This window comes from Mustela putorius, unplaced genomic scaffold (genome assembly GCF_011764305.1).
Source record: "Mustela putorius furo isolate JIRA1106 unplaced genomic scaffold, ASM1176430v1.1 tig00000174_pilon_pilon_pilon, whole genome shotgun sequence".
NCBI lineage: Eukaryota > Metazoa > Chordata > Mammalia > Carnivora > Mustelidae > Mustela > Mustela putorius.
The window spans coordinates 3,919,191-3,931,164 of record NW_025421304.1 but is presented as its reverse complement, the minus strand read 5'-3'; the positions used below and the strand labels follow the sequence as shown (position 1 = coordinate 3,931,164).

The 11,974-nt window shown below is 63.4% G+C and overlaps 1 protein-coding gene across 1 annotated transcript; it reads left to right on the top strand.

Annotated features, from left to right (window-relative positions):
* Positions 1–11,622, top strand: LRP3 (LDL receptor related protein 3). The gene is made up of 7 exons (XM_045075991.1): positions 1–212; positions 2,152–2,199; positions 7,345–7,483; positions 8,743–8,957; positions 9,353–10,469; positions 10,627–10,759; positions 10,973–11,622. The coding sequence occupies exons 1-7, from the start codon at positions 140–142 to the stop codon at positions 11,555–11,557; spliced, it is 2,310 nt and encodes a 769-aa protein (XP_044931926.1). The 5' UTR covers positions 1–139; the 3' UTR covers positions 11,558–11,622.
* The last annotated feature ends 352 nt before the right edge of the window (positions 11,623–11,974 follow it).

The following is an 11,974-nucleotide window of genomic DNA, read 5'->3' as shown; positions in this document are numbered from 1 at the left end:
ACGCCGCCGGAGCCGCCGCCCGCACCCGGCCGGCGGCCGCCGCGGGAGCCCGAGCCGGAGCCCGAGCCCGAGCCGGAGCCGCAGCCGCTGCCGCAGCCGGGGAGGCAGGAGGCGGCGCCCGCGGGCGGCCGGCCCCGGCATGGAGAAGCGGGCGGCCGCGGGGCCGGAGGGGGCGCCGGGCGCCCGGGCTCAGCTCGCCGTCGTCTGTCTGGGTGAGTGGGCCGCGCAGGCCGGGCGGGTCCGGCCCCCGCCTCCGAGCTCCGCGCCGCGCCCGGGACGGCCCCCGGCCTGCCCCTCTCTGCTCCCCCCGGCTCGGGTCGGGGCTTCCCGGAGCGGGCCCTGCGCGAGAGGGCGGCCCCCCGCGGCCCCCCCGGCCTGCCGCGCTCTCCCGCCTGGGAGGCGACTCCGACAGCCTAACCCCGGCTCCCGCCCGGCTCGGAACAGTGCGTGGAGCCCGGGGCAGCGGGACGGGGGACGGCCGGGCGGTGCGGGCGGCGAGGTGGTGCGGGCGGCCGGGGCGGGCAGGCGGTGGCTTTCCGCCGGGCCTGGCGGGGTTGGGGCCTCCGGAGCTGCGGACAAAGGCGAGGCGGGCGGGTCTGCGGCCGGCTGTCCCCTGAAGAAGGAACTGTTTCCTGCCGGGACTTGGGGTGGGGGCGGGTGCCAGCGGGAGCCACGGTCAGGATGCCGGGGCCGGAGGCTGCTGCGAGAGTGACTCCTGTCTTCCCTTTGTGTCTCTTAGACCCAGCGGGGCAGGCCTGTTCAGCCCAGTGGAGTGTGTTTGGGGAGGGCGCTGGGACCTGTCCAGGCCTGGCATCTGGGTGGGAGGGATGCCTGCCCTGTCCAGGAGTTTTTCTGTCGACCTTTCCAGGGCTCTGTTTGGGGGAGAGGGGAAGAAAGGAGTTAAATCCTCAACCCACATGGCTCCTTTATTTACCATGATGAAAGAGGGAGGCCATTAGCGAGCTTGGGGTCATTAGGGGACACCCTACTGTGACACTAGTGAAGATTCTGTAAGCCCAATAGGTTTGCTTGAAGCAACTGAAAGGACACAGTGAAAAAGAAACCTGCCCGTTTTTAGCTACACCCTCTTCTTGGGTGCAGAATCAGGGAGCTCTGAGTCCTGTGAAAGGCCCCTTGGTTCAGGTGTGGAAAAGTCTAGTGATGGATGGGACCCCCCACCCCCAGTGAAGTGCCCACTGCCAGTCTGTTCGTGGTCATGTGCTCTGGCTCTGAGCTGCTGGATGCTGGGCTTCCCAGGTGAGCAGGGCAGGAGGACAGGCCCGTTGGCTTTCCAGATGTGGCCCCGGGCTCTGCCTAGCAGAGCCTGGGGTTTTCAGAGAGGGCATCTGCCCCTGCATCTTCATCAGGTGGGGGCTGACCCTGCAGAGATGCTCTCTTGGCATCCTTGGCGTCCTTGATGTTGGGGGAAGGGGGCACCCTGAACCCTGGGAAGTCGAGTTTGCCTGTATCCTTGTCCTGGTCCTGTAAACCGCTGCAGGAAAGCCATAGATGAAAGCAAAGGACAAAAGCACATGGAGGTGGATACTTGAGGGGTTGGGTGGCACGGAAGTTCTCTGCCCCTCTTCTCAAGGTCAGCATGGCATAGTGAGGGGGACCTTGACTCCTGCTATTTGTGTATCCCTATAAAATGGGGGTAATCAGAAGTGCTTCCTCCTTCCCTGGCTTGCCGGTTGACCAGATGGCTGGCAAGGCCCCTCAGAGGGATTCCTCCAAGAGGTCAGGGCCGCCTTGAAGGCAGAGCCCTTACCCAGGCTGAACCAGGGTGGCCCACACATGAGTTTCCAAGCTGGAGAGGGGAGATAGAAACACACCCTTTCCCACACAAGTCAGAATCGGCAGCCACAGAGGGCAGCAGGAGTGGTCTGCTGGAGCCAGGCTTGTGCCTTGGCTCTCTTTGGGAGAGGGTGGGGTCCCAAGACCCTCGAGGGTCCTCTCCTCTGCCCATCGCAGCAGGACCGGGTGGGAGTGGAAGCCTCTGGCAGCACTTTGGGCCTGGCCCTGTGAGATGAAGAGAGGCAGCCCAGAGTTTGGCTTTGCCCACCTAGGGCTGCTGTTGGCCCACGGCAGGTGTCTGGACCCCAAGCGCCACTGCCCCCCACCACCACTGACACCTCCTTATGTCTCCCACAGTAAACATCGTTCTCACCGGGCGACTCAGCAGCGCAGTTCCTGCCTTAGGTGAGTCAGATGCTTCTCCTTCTTCCCTGCCCTTCTGGTTTTAGTGACCTCTGAGAATGGGCCTTCAGGGCCCTTCCACCCCTGCAGTCAGCTGGCCCCTTCCAACCTCAACACTTGTGCATTTTTCCTGCATCACGAAGGAGTCATTTGGCCTTGGGCAAGTTTACATCTCCCTGAGTCTCAGTTTCCTCTTCTGTAGAATGGGTGCAATAATGGGACCGACCTCAAAGCCTGGTTATTAGGGTCAAATGGGCACACAAAGCAAGGGGTTCAGCATGGCCATGACACATGGTGGCTTAATGGCACTAGCAAACTGTCACGGGTCTAGCGTAATTGACACATTGTGCTTCCTGTAGGCTGTGGGGTTCCCCGAGGCCACGAGGCACCATGAGATGCTGGCCTATTTTAAAGTTATACCTGGAACTCAGCTTATCAAGGTATGGCTGAGCAATGACACAGAGAAGCCAATGCCATTGACAGAAGAATTTGATTTTTATGTGTCTTGAGAGGAGAGAACGCCAGGTTAGGCAGATGCAGGAGTCGGGGGAAGGCCCAGGCCAGAGCCTTTCTTGGAGTTTCCGTGGGAAAGGCAAGGCAGGGCTGGGGAAACAGCTCAGGACTGGCTAGTTTGAAGAATTCTGGCTGGCTTGAGGCTACAGGGGTGTCTCCTGTTGCCTGGTACCTGGCCCTGGGATCACCTAGGGCAGGTGAAACACCAGCTTGGTATGCAAATTAGGAAAGAAGGTGGCTCAGCCTGGGTTCAGCTGGTCTATCTGAGTAAGATCAGTCCCCAGGCAAGCTGGTGTGCCGGACAGAGATTCACACTTTGGCTGGTGTTTGGGCCCTGGGGTTAGTGGTGGCCCACAGGATCTAAGAAACACGGGCCAAACTCCACCCGTTCCCACTGCCTGTCACAGTGGGTCCAACCATCCGTAGACCATCTTTGCATTTGGGCCCTGTGCCAGGCGCCTCGAAGACTGTTAGGAATGGGATGGGCGACTGAGCCCATCCAAGGGGGTTTGTTCTTTGCTGAGGGGACTGCCATGGGGAAGCCCTGGCCTTGTGGCCCTTGGGGCCACCAGGAGATGTCTGAAAAGGGCCTTAGGGAGCTGGGGAGAATGTGCAGTCTCTGGTGTGGGAGGCCTGTGGCTTGTTTGCTGGTGCCGCCTGGTGGGCTGGAGGCACCCGGGCTTTCTCATTCCACTCAGGACCTTGTAGCCAACAGCCTCTGTGGCTGGCTCAGGGAGACGGATCTCTGTGGGCCGTGGTCTCTGGGATGGGGAGGCCCGGGGCCCACAGAAGCTGCTTTTGCAGGCCCATCTCTCACTTTCAGCACCTCGGGCTCCCTCTTGATTTCCCCTGCGCCTCAGCTCCTGCTCCCAGCAGTCTGGCCTCCTCTGCTGACGCAGCTGGCCCAGGGCCCGGACTTGCTCAGCACCAAGACAGCCTCAGCGCCACCTGGTGTCCTGGCCCCCGCAGTGAACTGCCCAGTCTCCCCGTCCCAATTTCCAGGAGGAGACGGACTGGGGTCAGGGGTCTGTGGCCTTGGTAGAGAGTGGGAGGGTAGGGACCTGGCAGGGTTTGGGGGGGGGGTCAGGTCTTACAGATGTGAGCCCCAGGAAAACCCTCCTGCTGGGGTGGGAGGTGGCCACGTGGCCTTGAGATGTCTGCCATGTGCCTGTGCCCCGGGTTTAGAAAGTGATGTTCTAGGGACAAGCTTTGCTCATAGAGTCAGGGAGAGAAAGACAGTCAGGGAGAGAAAGATAGCATTCAGGTCTGCACGTTCGGTAGGTCTTAGCCAGCACTGGTGTTATTCTTAGCAGGGCCACGTTGCCCAACGTTTGGGACCGCCATTCATGCCGGCATGCCCATGCCATGCATGGCATCGCCAAGGCCTCAGCTGCGTGCACGGCCTGCATGGCCACGGGCAGTGGTCAGGGGCCCTAGCTCTCCCAGAGTTTGGCTCCCTGCCTCTAGCATTGCTCAGAGCAGTGGACACCAGCTGCTGGCTGCCAGAGCTGCTCGCTCAGACACTCCCGAGGGCCCTGGGTAGACCGCCTGGAGATCTCACCAGGTCTGCCTCCCAGTGCCGGTCCTGCCCCAGGTGCGCTGGGTTGGGGGCTCCCAGCTCCCAGCTGTGTAGTTCCGGCAGGCAGGTTGTCTAGAGCATGGATTGCCTTCAGAAAGCGGATCTGCAGGTTGTGCTCCGTCAGGCCTTGCTCATGCTGCCTCGGGAGTATTTCCTGACTCTCGGGACCACGAAAGAAGGGTGCTTGCTGGTCTGAAAGTGCTTGGTCATTCCTTTCCCCTGAGCAGCCCTCCTTGACCGGAGGGCCGAGTCGTCTTCTGCTGGAGTAACACAGGTCACTGGCACTTAGAGCCCCCAAACACCCCCAAATCCTGTCCTACAAACAAACAGCCCTCCCAGCATCCTTCATTGCCCAGCCAGCATCACACACCCCGTCAGAGCTGCACCTCCGCAGGGCAGACCCCCACTGCCCCTGGCACATGAGTGTCTGCCTGGAGACTGCCCCTTTTCTCGAATTTCCCAACCAGAAAAGCAGCAGCACCCACGAACTCCGTTTTACTGCTGGGACAAGCTGAGGCCTGGGATGGAACAGCGTGCTTGTCTGTGTGGGCCCTGGGGGTGCACTCGTGATGCCTTTCCCTCACCTGTGCCTGGATTCTGGGCTGGGAGCGAGGCTGCCATCATGGAGGGTGAGCTGGGGACCGCCTCCAGGCTCAAGGCCAAGCAGGTGTCCAGTCAAGAGGCCATGACCAGAGCTCCCAGTGCCCCATAGGGACTCTGTTCTTTCTCCTGCTGCATGTGCACTCCACGTGGTCCAGGCTGATGACTGCAGAAATCATGATCTCTTGCTGTCTCCTATGTGTGAATTTCTGGGACAGCCCTGGGGGTGACTCAGGAGGAGGCTGTTTGGAGGGACATGTTGTCAGGGGCTTTGCTGAGAGGCAGAGCTGGGCTGGCAGCTTCTGGTTGTCTGCTCCTGACGTGACTGCTGGTCCAAGAGACCTGGAAAGTAGGACCAAACAAAAGTCTAGAAGCCTGTTCTGGTTGGGGCAGGTGATGCCCATAGGCTTCGTGGGTGAGGAAACTGGCCTTTCTCTTTGTGCCTGAGGAAGGCTTCCCAGCCAGGGTACGGGTGACGAGGTCCTGCTTTGCCCCTGGGCCCTGTCCTAGGGGCTGAGAGGACAGGGCAGCAAAGGGTGCTTCCTGCCTTGGCTGATTGAGTCTCCTGACTTCGGGTTTACCGTGTGGATTTGATGTGGGGGGAAGAGGCACCCTGGCTGTGCTAGGTTCCCCCTGCCCATCAACCTCTTGCCCAGCACCATCTAAGAGGAGAAGCCTCTTCTGGCTTTTGTAACCTCACACCTCCCACGTCCCCAGGCAGCACCCAGGGTCTCTGTGAGGTCCACAAAGCCGATGGCCTCACGTGTCAGAGGGAAGGGGCCCTAGTCCTTCTCCTCCTGTGTGTTCTTACTGCTCCTGTTTGATGGGGGAGAGATCTGCGGGGCGGGGAGGCCGGCCCTCCAGGCCACGGGTGAGTGCCAAGCAGGAAGTCTGGCCGGTGCCTTGCTGATCAGGGACTCTCGGAGCTCTGGTGGCAACCCACGGGTGGCCAGCCTTGTTTTAGGGTCAAGTATGGGTGTCTTCTCTTCTAGTCTTTCAATGCTTTCATGAGCTGTTGGCGGGGGCTTCTGCTTCCCTGTTAGTCACAGTGTTGGATCACCTGGACTTCCATCGTCACCATCCTCCTAAGAGGACAGGAGGCAGCTGAGGATTTCTCCTCCCCAGTCTCCTTTCTGCAGCCATGCCAGCTGGGGTCCCAAAGAGTCTTGTTGAGAGCCAACAGAGAGACTCCAGTTTTCAGGGCAACAGTGGAAGGGGCCAGGCAGTGGGACAGTGAAGATGTGGTGTCACCGGCCTCAGTTTCTCCATCTGTATAATGGACCCTGCCTTTACCACAGGCTTTTGTGGAGATCAGATGAGATGGTGTGGTGAAGGGCTGTAGGGGCTGGAAGGGTCAGGTGTGGTCAAGTGCAGAGGCCTTGCCTTGTCCTGGGAATGCCAGGGCATACCAGCATAGGCTCTGGAGTCTTCTGGCTGGGCTGGCTCTCCAGGCAGCAGAGGCATGAGTAATGAAGTGGGTAAAGTGAGGCCCGCAGGGCTGGGCTTGGTGGCATTCCTCGATCGCGCTGGCTGGGATGCTAGCCTGCGTGGGTCACTGATGCAGCAGATGGTCCACACTTCATAAATGCACTGGTTCAAGGCCAGTAGTGAGAGGCTGATCCTACCAGGGGACCGCGGGTGCTCCTGACTCTGTCACTTACTGCTGTGTGGCCATGCGCAGGCCCTTGCCCTCGCTGAGCCTGTTTCCTTGTCTGGTTATAACATCGACGTCCAGTGGCTTCCCACTGATGCGTGTCCAGCCCCAACTGGACATTAGCTCTGTGCAGGCCTGACTTATGATCTTCAGTCCCCCCGGAGGTCAGCTCTTCCTGCAGCCTCCATGGAGCGGGGCTTTTGATTCTCTTACTCAGCATGCCTCGCACTTGTTCTGCCGCTTAGTAGGTACTCAGTCAGTCTGTGCTGGGGGAGCAAAGCCCCTCCCCTCCCAGGGCTGAGGCCTGGGTTTGTCCCAGTGGGGGCAGGCAGGGAACCATAGCAGACTGCTCACGCAGGCCCGACGGGCCCAAGGGTGCAGAGTTCTCCACCGAGGTGGGGCAGGCAGGGAACCATAGCAGACTGCTCACGCAGGCCCGACGGGCCCAAGGGTGCAGAGTTCTCCACCGACGGGCCCAAGGGTGCAGAGTTCTCCACCGAGGTGAGGCCTGCATCTTGGAGGGGCCAAGGGAGCTGGGGGATAGGACTTACCCTCTGGTGCACAGGTTGGGGCTTGGGCCCAAGGCTGCCTTGAGCCCTTGTGGGTCCTCAGCCCCCCATACACACTTCCGTGAAGTCTTACGTTTGGTCTCACCCTGGCCATGGCCACCCTTGTGTGACCCTTGTCTTGATCCCACTCCGGGGAAGACCTGCGCTGGAGCCACAGCAGGGCTCGAGGGCACCCCCACCTCACTTCCTACCCAGAGGGGAGGCCAGCACTTCCCAGCCTCTTGTCCCCACAGCCGCCTGCAGTGGGAAGCTGGAGCAGCACACGGAGCGGCGCGGCGTCATCTACAGCCCGGCCTGGCCCCTCAACTATCCCCCGGGCACCAACTGCAGCTGGTACATCCAGGGTGACCGCGGGGACATGATCACCATCAGGTGAGGGGGCCCAGGGCGTCAGGAGGGAGCTCCATGGGCTGGCACATGCTAAGGAAGTGTGGGTGTGAGAGCGTGCGCACGTGTGTAATGGTGCCCGTGCGTGAGTGCGTGTCTGAGCAGGTGCAGAGGGCAGGTGTGTGTGTAAGTACAGGTGCGTGTGCGCGTCTGCGCGTGCACGTGTGTGAGCATGTGAGTGTGCCCAACTCCTCCAGTGTCTGTGAGCCCCCATAGTGGGCCACCTCTCCTGCTGGACCTCAGTTGTATGAGCCTCTCTGAGGGGCCATGGGGCCATGGATCTCCTCAGCTTGGCCAGGGAGACGAGCCACGGGGACTGGGGTATGGCCCAGCTGGCTCTCAGGTGGTGGAAGTGTTTTCTTCGTCCTGCAGGGGGCTTGAGGCCAGGCTGGCATGGAGCCCAGAGCAGAGTTTCCCCAGGGACCTCGGGGCAGTCTGGGCAGCAGAGGGAGCCAGGCGAGGGCCCAGGAGCTCTCTGCAGGGACGTGCAGAGGGGGGCTTGGGATCAGGTGGCAAGATCCAGATTGCAGAGTCTGGAACCCTGGCCTGGGACAGCTGTGGGGTATCTTGTCAGGGTGCTGAAGCCCAGAGGACCCGGGTGCTCCCTGGCTCCAAAGCACAGGGGCATGATGGGCGCCGACAGGGACTATCTTGGTCTCTGTGCCTGTTTCCCTGCGGCCCCAGGGCCATGGCTCCCAAGCACTCTCCCTTCAAAGATTCCACCCTTACTGGCCACTTGTAGAGTTCTCCCTGGTCCTGTAGCCTCCTTGCCCCCCAGCCTGGGCTGGGGGACCCGGCCCCGGTGTTTCTCCCCAGGTGACAAGCTGTCACCCAGCTGCAGGCTAGGCTAGCCCTGTGAGCATCTACTCCTTCATTGCATAGACCTGTGAGTGTGTGCTGGGTCTAGCCCTGCAGAGCCAGCATGGGAGGGATCTGGACCCTTCGAGGGAGCATGTCTGGGGAAGGCATTGCCCCTGATGGGGCTTCTGACGCCCCCTCCACTTTGGCTTCGGAGTGGGCTCTGAGTGTGCTGGTGGAGGACGGAGAGGGACGAGGTGAGGCCTTCACAGAGCTGCAGCGGGGCTGTCCACAGCTGTGCCAGTGCTTCTTGGAGCCACCTGGGTTGGCGGCAGGGATCCCACTGAGAGGCCCAGAGTGTGGGCCACCCTTGGTGTGAGCTCAGGGCAGCAGGCTCCTTGCCTGCCCGCCCACCCCAGAGGTCCTCATTCTCCGTGGCCCTGCAGCTTCCGCAACTTTGACGTGGAGGAGTCCCACCAGTGCTCCCTGGACTGGCTCATGCTGGGCCCAGCGGCCCCACCCCGCCAGGAGGCCTTCCGACTCTGCGGCTCTGCCATCCCACCTGCCTTCATCTCGGCCCGGGACCATGTCTGGATCTTCTTCCACTCTGACGCCTCCAGCTCCGGCCAAGCCCAGGGCTTCCGTCTGTCGTACATCCGAGGTGATGCTGGCAGCAGGGCAGGGCAGGGCACCATGGGTGCATGGACTCCCAAGGTCCCCACAGCACCCTCTCCTGGCTCACTCCCTGCTGGGTCTCCCCCAGAAGCCCCATTCATTGGGGGACTGGGCCTCAGGGTGCCTTGTAGCCCCTGGAGCTCATGGACCCCACTTCACAGACTTGGCTAGAGCGGGTGGCTCACCCCTCACCCTTGGCTCAAGTCAGGGAGGAGCCACCCTGGCGTTTGAGGGGTCTCCGCCCCTCGAGTGGGCATGGAGAGGCCCTGCAGAGGCCTGGCTGGGACGGGGAGCCACCTGCCTGCTGCTGGCCCAGGTCCCCGCTGGAGGGAGGCTCTGTTCTCCCCTGACCATCCACTGCGCCCGCTCTTCACCCCACAGGGAAGCTGGGCCAGGCGTCCTGCCAGGCCGATGAGTTCCGCTGTGACAACGGCAAGTGCCTGCCGGGCCCGTGGCAGTGCAACACGGTGGACGAGTGTGGGGATGGCTCAGACGAGGGCAACTGCTCGGCACCCGCCTCTGAGCCGCCGGGCAGCCTGTGCCCCGGGGGCACCTTCCCCTGCAGCGGGGCGCGCTCCACGCGCTGTCTGCCAGCCGAGCGGCGCTGCGACGGCACGCAGGACTGCGGCGACGGCTCCGACGAGGCCGGCTGCCCCGACCTGGCGTGCGGCCGGCGCCTGGGCAGCTTCTACGGCTCCTTCGCCTCCCCCGACCTGTTCGGCGCGGCTCGCGGGCCATCGGACCTGCACTGCACTTGGCTGGTGGACACGCAGGACCCGCGGCGTGTGCTGCTGCAGCTGGAGCTGCGGCTGGGCTACGACGACTACGTGCAGGTGTACGAGGGGCTGGGCGAGCGCGGCGACCGCCTGCTGCAGACGCTGTCCTACCGCAGCAACCACCGGCCCGTGAGCCTCGAGGCCGCGCAGGGCCGCCTCACGGTGGCCTACCACGCGCGCGCCCGCAGCGCGGGCCACGGCTTCAACGCCACCTACCAGGTGAAGGGCTACTGCCTCCCGTGGGAGCAGCCGTGCGGGGGCGGCGGCGAGGGCACCGCGGGCGACGCGGGCGAGCAGGGCTGCTTCTCCGAGCCTCAGCGCTGCGACGGCTGGTGGCACTGCGCCAGCGGCCGCGACGAGCAGGGCTGCCCCGCGTGCCCGCCGGACCAGTACCCCTGCGAGGGCGGCAGCGGCCTGTGCTACACGCCCGCCGACCGCTGCAACAACCAGAAGAGCTGCCCGGACGGCGCCGACGAGAAGAACTGCTTCTCCTGCCAGCCCGGCACCTTCCACTGCGGCACCAACCTGTGCATTTTCGAGACGTGGCGCTGTGACGGCCAGGAGGACTGCCAGGACGGCAGCGACGAACACGGCTGCCTGGCGGCCGTGCCCCGCAAGGTCATCACCGCGGCGCTCATCGGCAGCCTGGTGTGCGGCCTGCTGCTGGTCATCGCGCTGGGCTGCGCCTTCAAGCTCTACTCGCTGCGCACGCAGGAGTACAGGTGGGCGAGCGCCGGCTGCGCGGTCCGTGGGTGGGGCTTCCCCGGGGCATCGCGGGGTGGGGCTGGAGGGCGGGGCGGTGGTGCCTGCGGGGAGGTGGGCGGGGTGCGGTGCTGGCCAGCCCGGTGATGCAGCCCTCCTGCCCTCTGCTGCCGTCAGGGCCTTCGAGACCCAGATGACGCGCCTGGAGGCTGAGTTTGTGCGGAGGGAGGCTCCCCCGTCCTATGGGCAGCTCATCGCCCAGGGCCTCATTCCGCCCGTGGAGGACTTCCCGGTGTACAGTGCATCCCAGGTGAGTGCCTGAGGGTGAGAGCCCTGAGACTCAGGCTCCCACTTGGACCCCTGAGAACGGCTAGAAGGGGAGACCACAGGACCAGGTCGGACACCGCATGGCCCAAGGGTCAAGGGAGGCGGGAGAGGGTGCCATGGCCAGGTTGGGGAGAACGAGTTGGTCTTCTGGAAGGCACTGACCTCTGCCCTGTCTGCCATCCACCATGCCCTCCAGGCCTCGGTGCTACAGAACCTTCGCACAGCCATGCGGCGACAGATGCGCAGGCATGCCTCCCGCCGAGGGCCCTCCCGCCGCCGCCTTGGCCGCCTCTGGAACAGGCTCTTTCACCGACCACGGGCGCCGCGGGGACAGATCCCACTGCTGACGGCCGCTCGCACCTCACAGACGGTGCTGGGTGATGGGCTCCTCCAGCCTGCATCAGGAACCACCCCGGACCCCCCAGCACCCCTCACGGACATAGGCAGCCCCGTGGCGGCTGGGGATGGGCCCCCCGGTGCCCCAGGCCACGGGCCAGAAGTGGGATCCGCTGTGCCACCCTCCTTGGGCCTGCGGGACCCGGAGTGCAGGCTGGTGGACAAGGACAGAAAAGCCAGCAGGGACACTTTGGTGGACAGCCCGGCTCCTGGGGACATGCTTCGGGACCCCTGCTCGGCCCAGGACCCTCACTCCCCGGCCCCCACTGCCAGCAGCGCCCTAGGCCCCCACCCACCAGAGCCACTGGGTGTCTGCAGGAGTCCCCCACCGCCCTGCTCCCCAACATTGGAGGCCAGTGACGATGAGGCCCTGCTGGTCTGCTGACCGCTGGACTTGCTGGTGACCGCCACAGCCCCGCTTTGTAACCAGGGAATACACAGTCGTTTCTACCCGGCCTCTGCGTCCTTCTTTCCTGCAGGGAGGCTGCCTGGAAGCCCGGCCGCCTGCTCACTGCATCAGCAGCCCCGGACCTGGTGGGCATGGTGGGCGGGGCTCACGAGGCTGGAGCAAAGAGGCGGGTAGGGTCAGGAGCCCTGGGGCAGGCCTCCTGGAGTCTCCCTCTCCCTCCTTCTCCTCCATTCTGGGAATCTATTTCCCGGGAGCAGGAGGGCTAGGGCAGGGATCTCTGGAGAGTTTTCTGTGGCTTCTCACTTCATTCACCCTCCAGGGTGCCAGAGCTGTGCCAGACCAAACGAGGACCGTGGGTGTAAAGGACTAGTCCGGGGAGGGTCCCCGGCTGGT

What these genes read in the sequence shown, in the direction of transcription:
- LRP3 (XM_045075991.1), top strand. Translation starts at nt 140, where the DNA reads ATGGAGAAGCGGGCGGCCGCGGGGCCGGAGGGGGCGCCGGGCGCCCGG. An exon ending in GCTCGCCGTCGTCTGTCTGG is followed by an intron (nt 213 to 2,151) that starts GTGAGTGGGCCG and finishes TGTCTCCCACAG; the next exon opens with TAAACATCGTTCTCACCGGG. An exon ending in CTGCGCACGCAGGAGTACAG is followed by an intron (nt 10,470 to 10,626) that starts GTGGGCGAGCGC and finishes TGCTGCCGTCAG; the next exon opens with GGCCTTCGAGACCCAGATGA.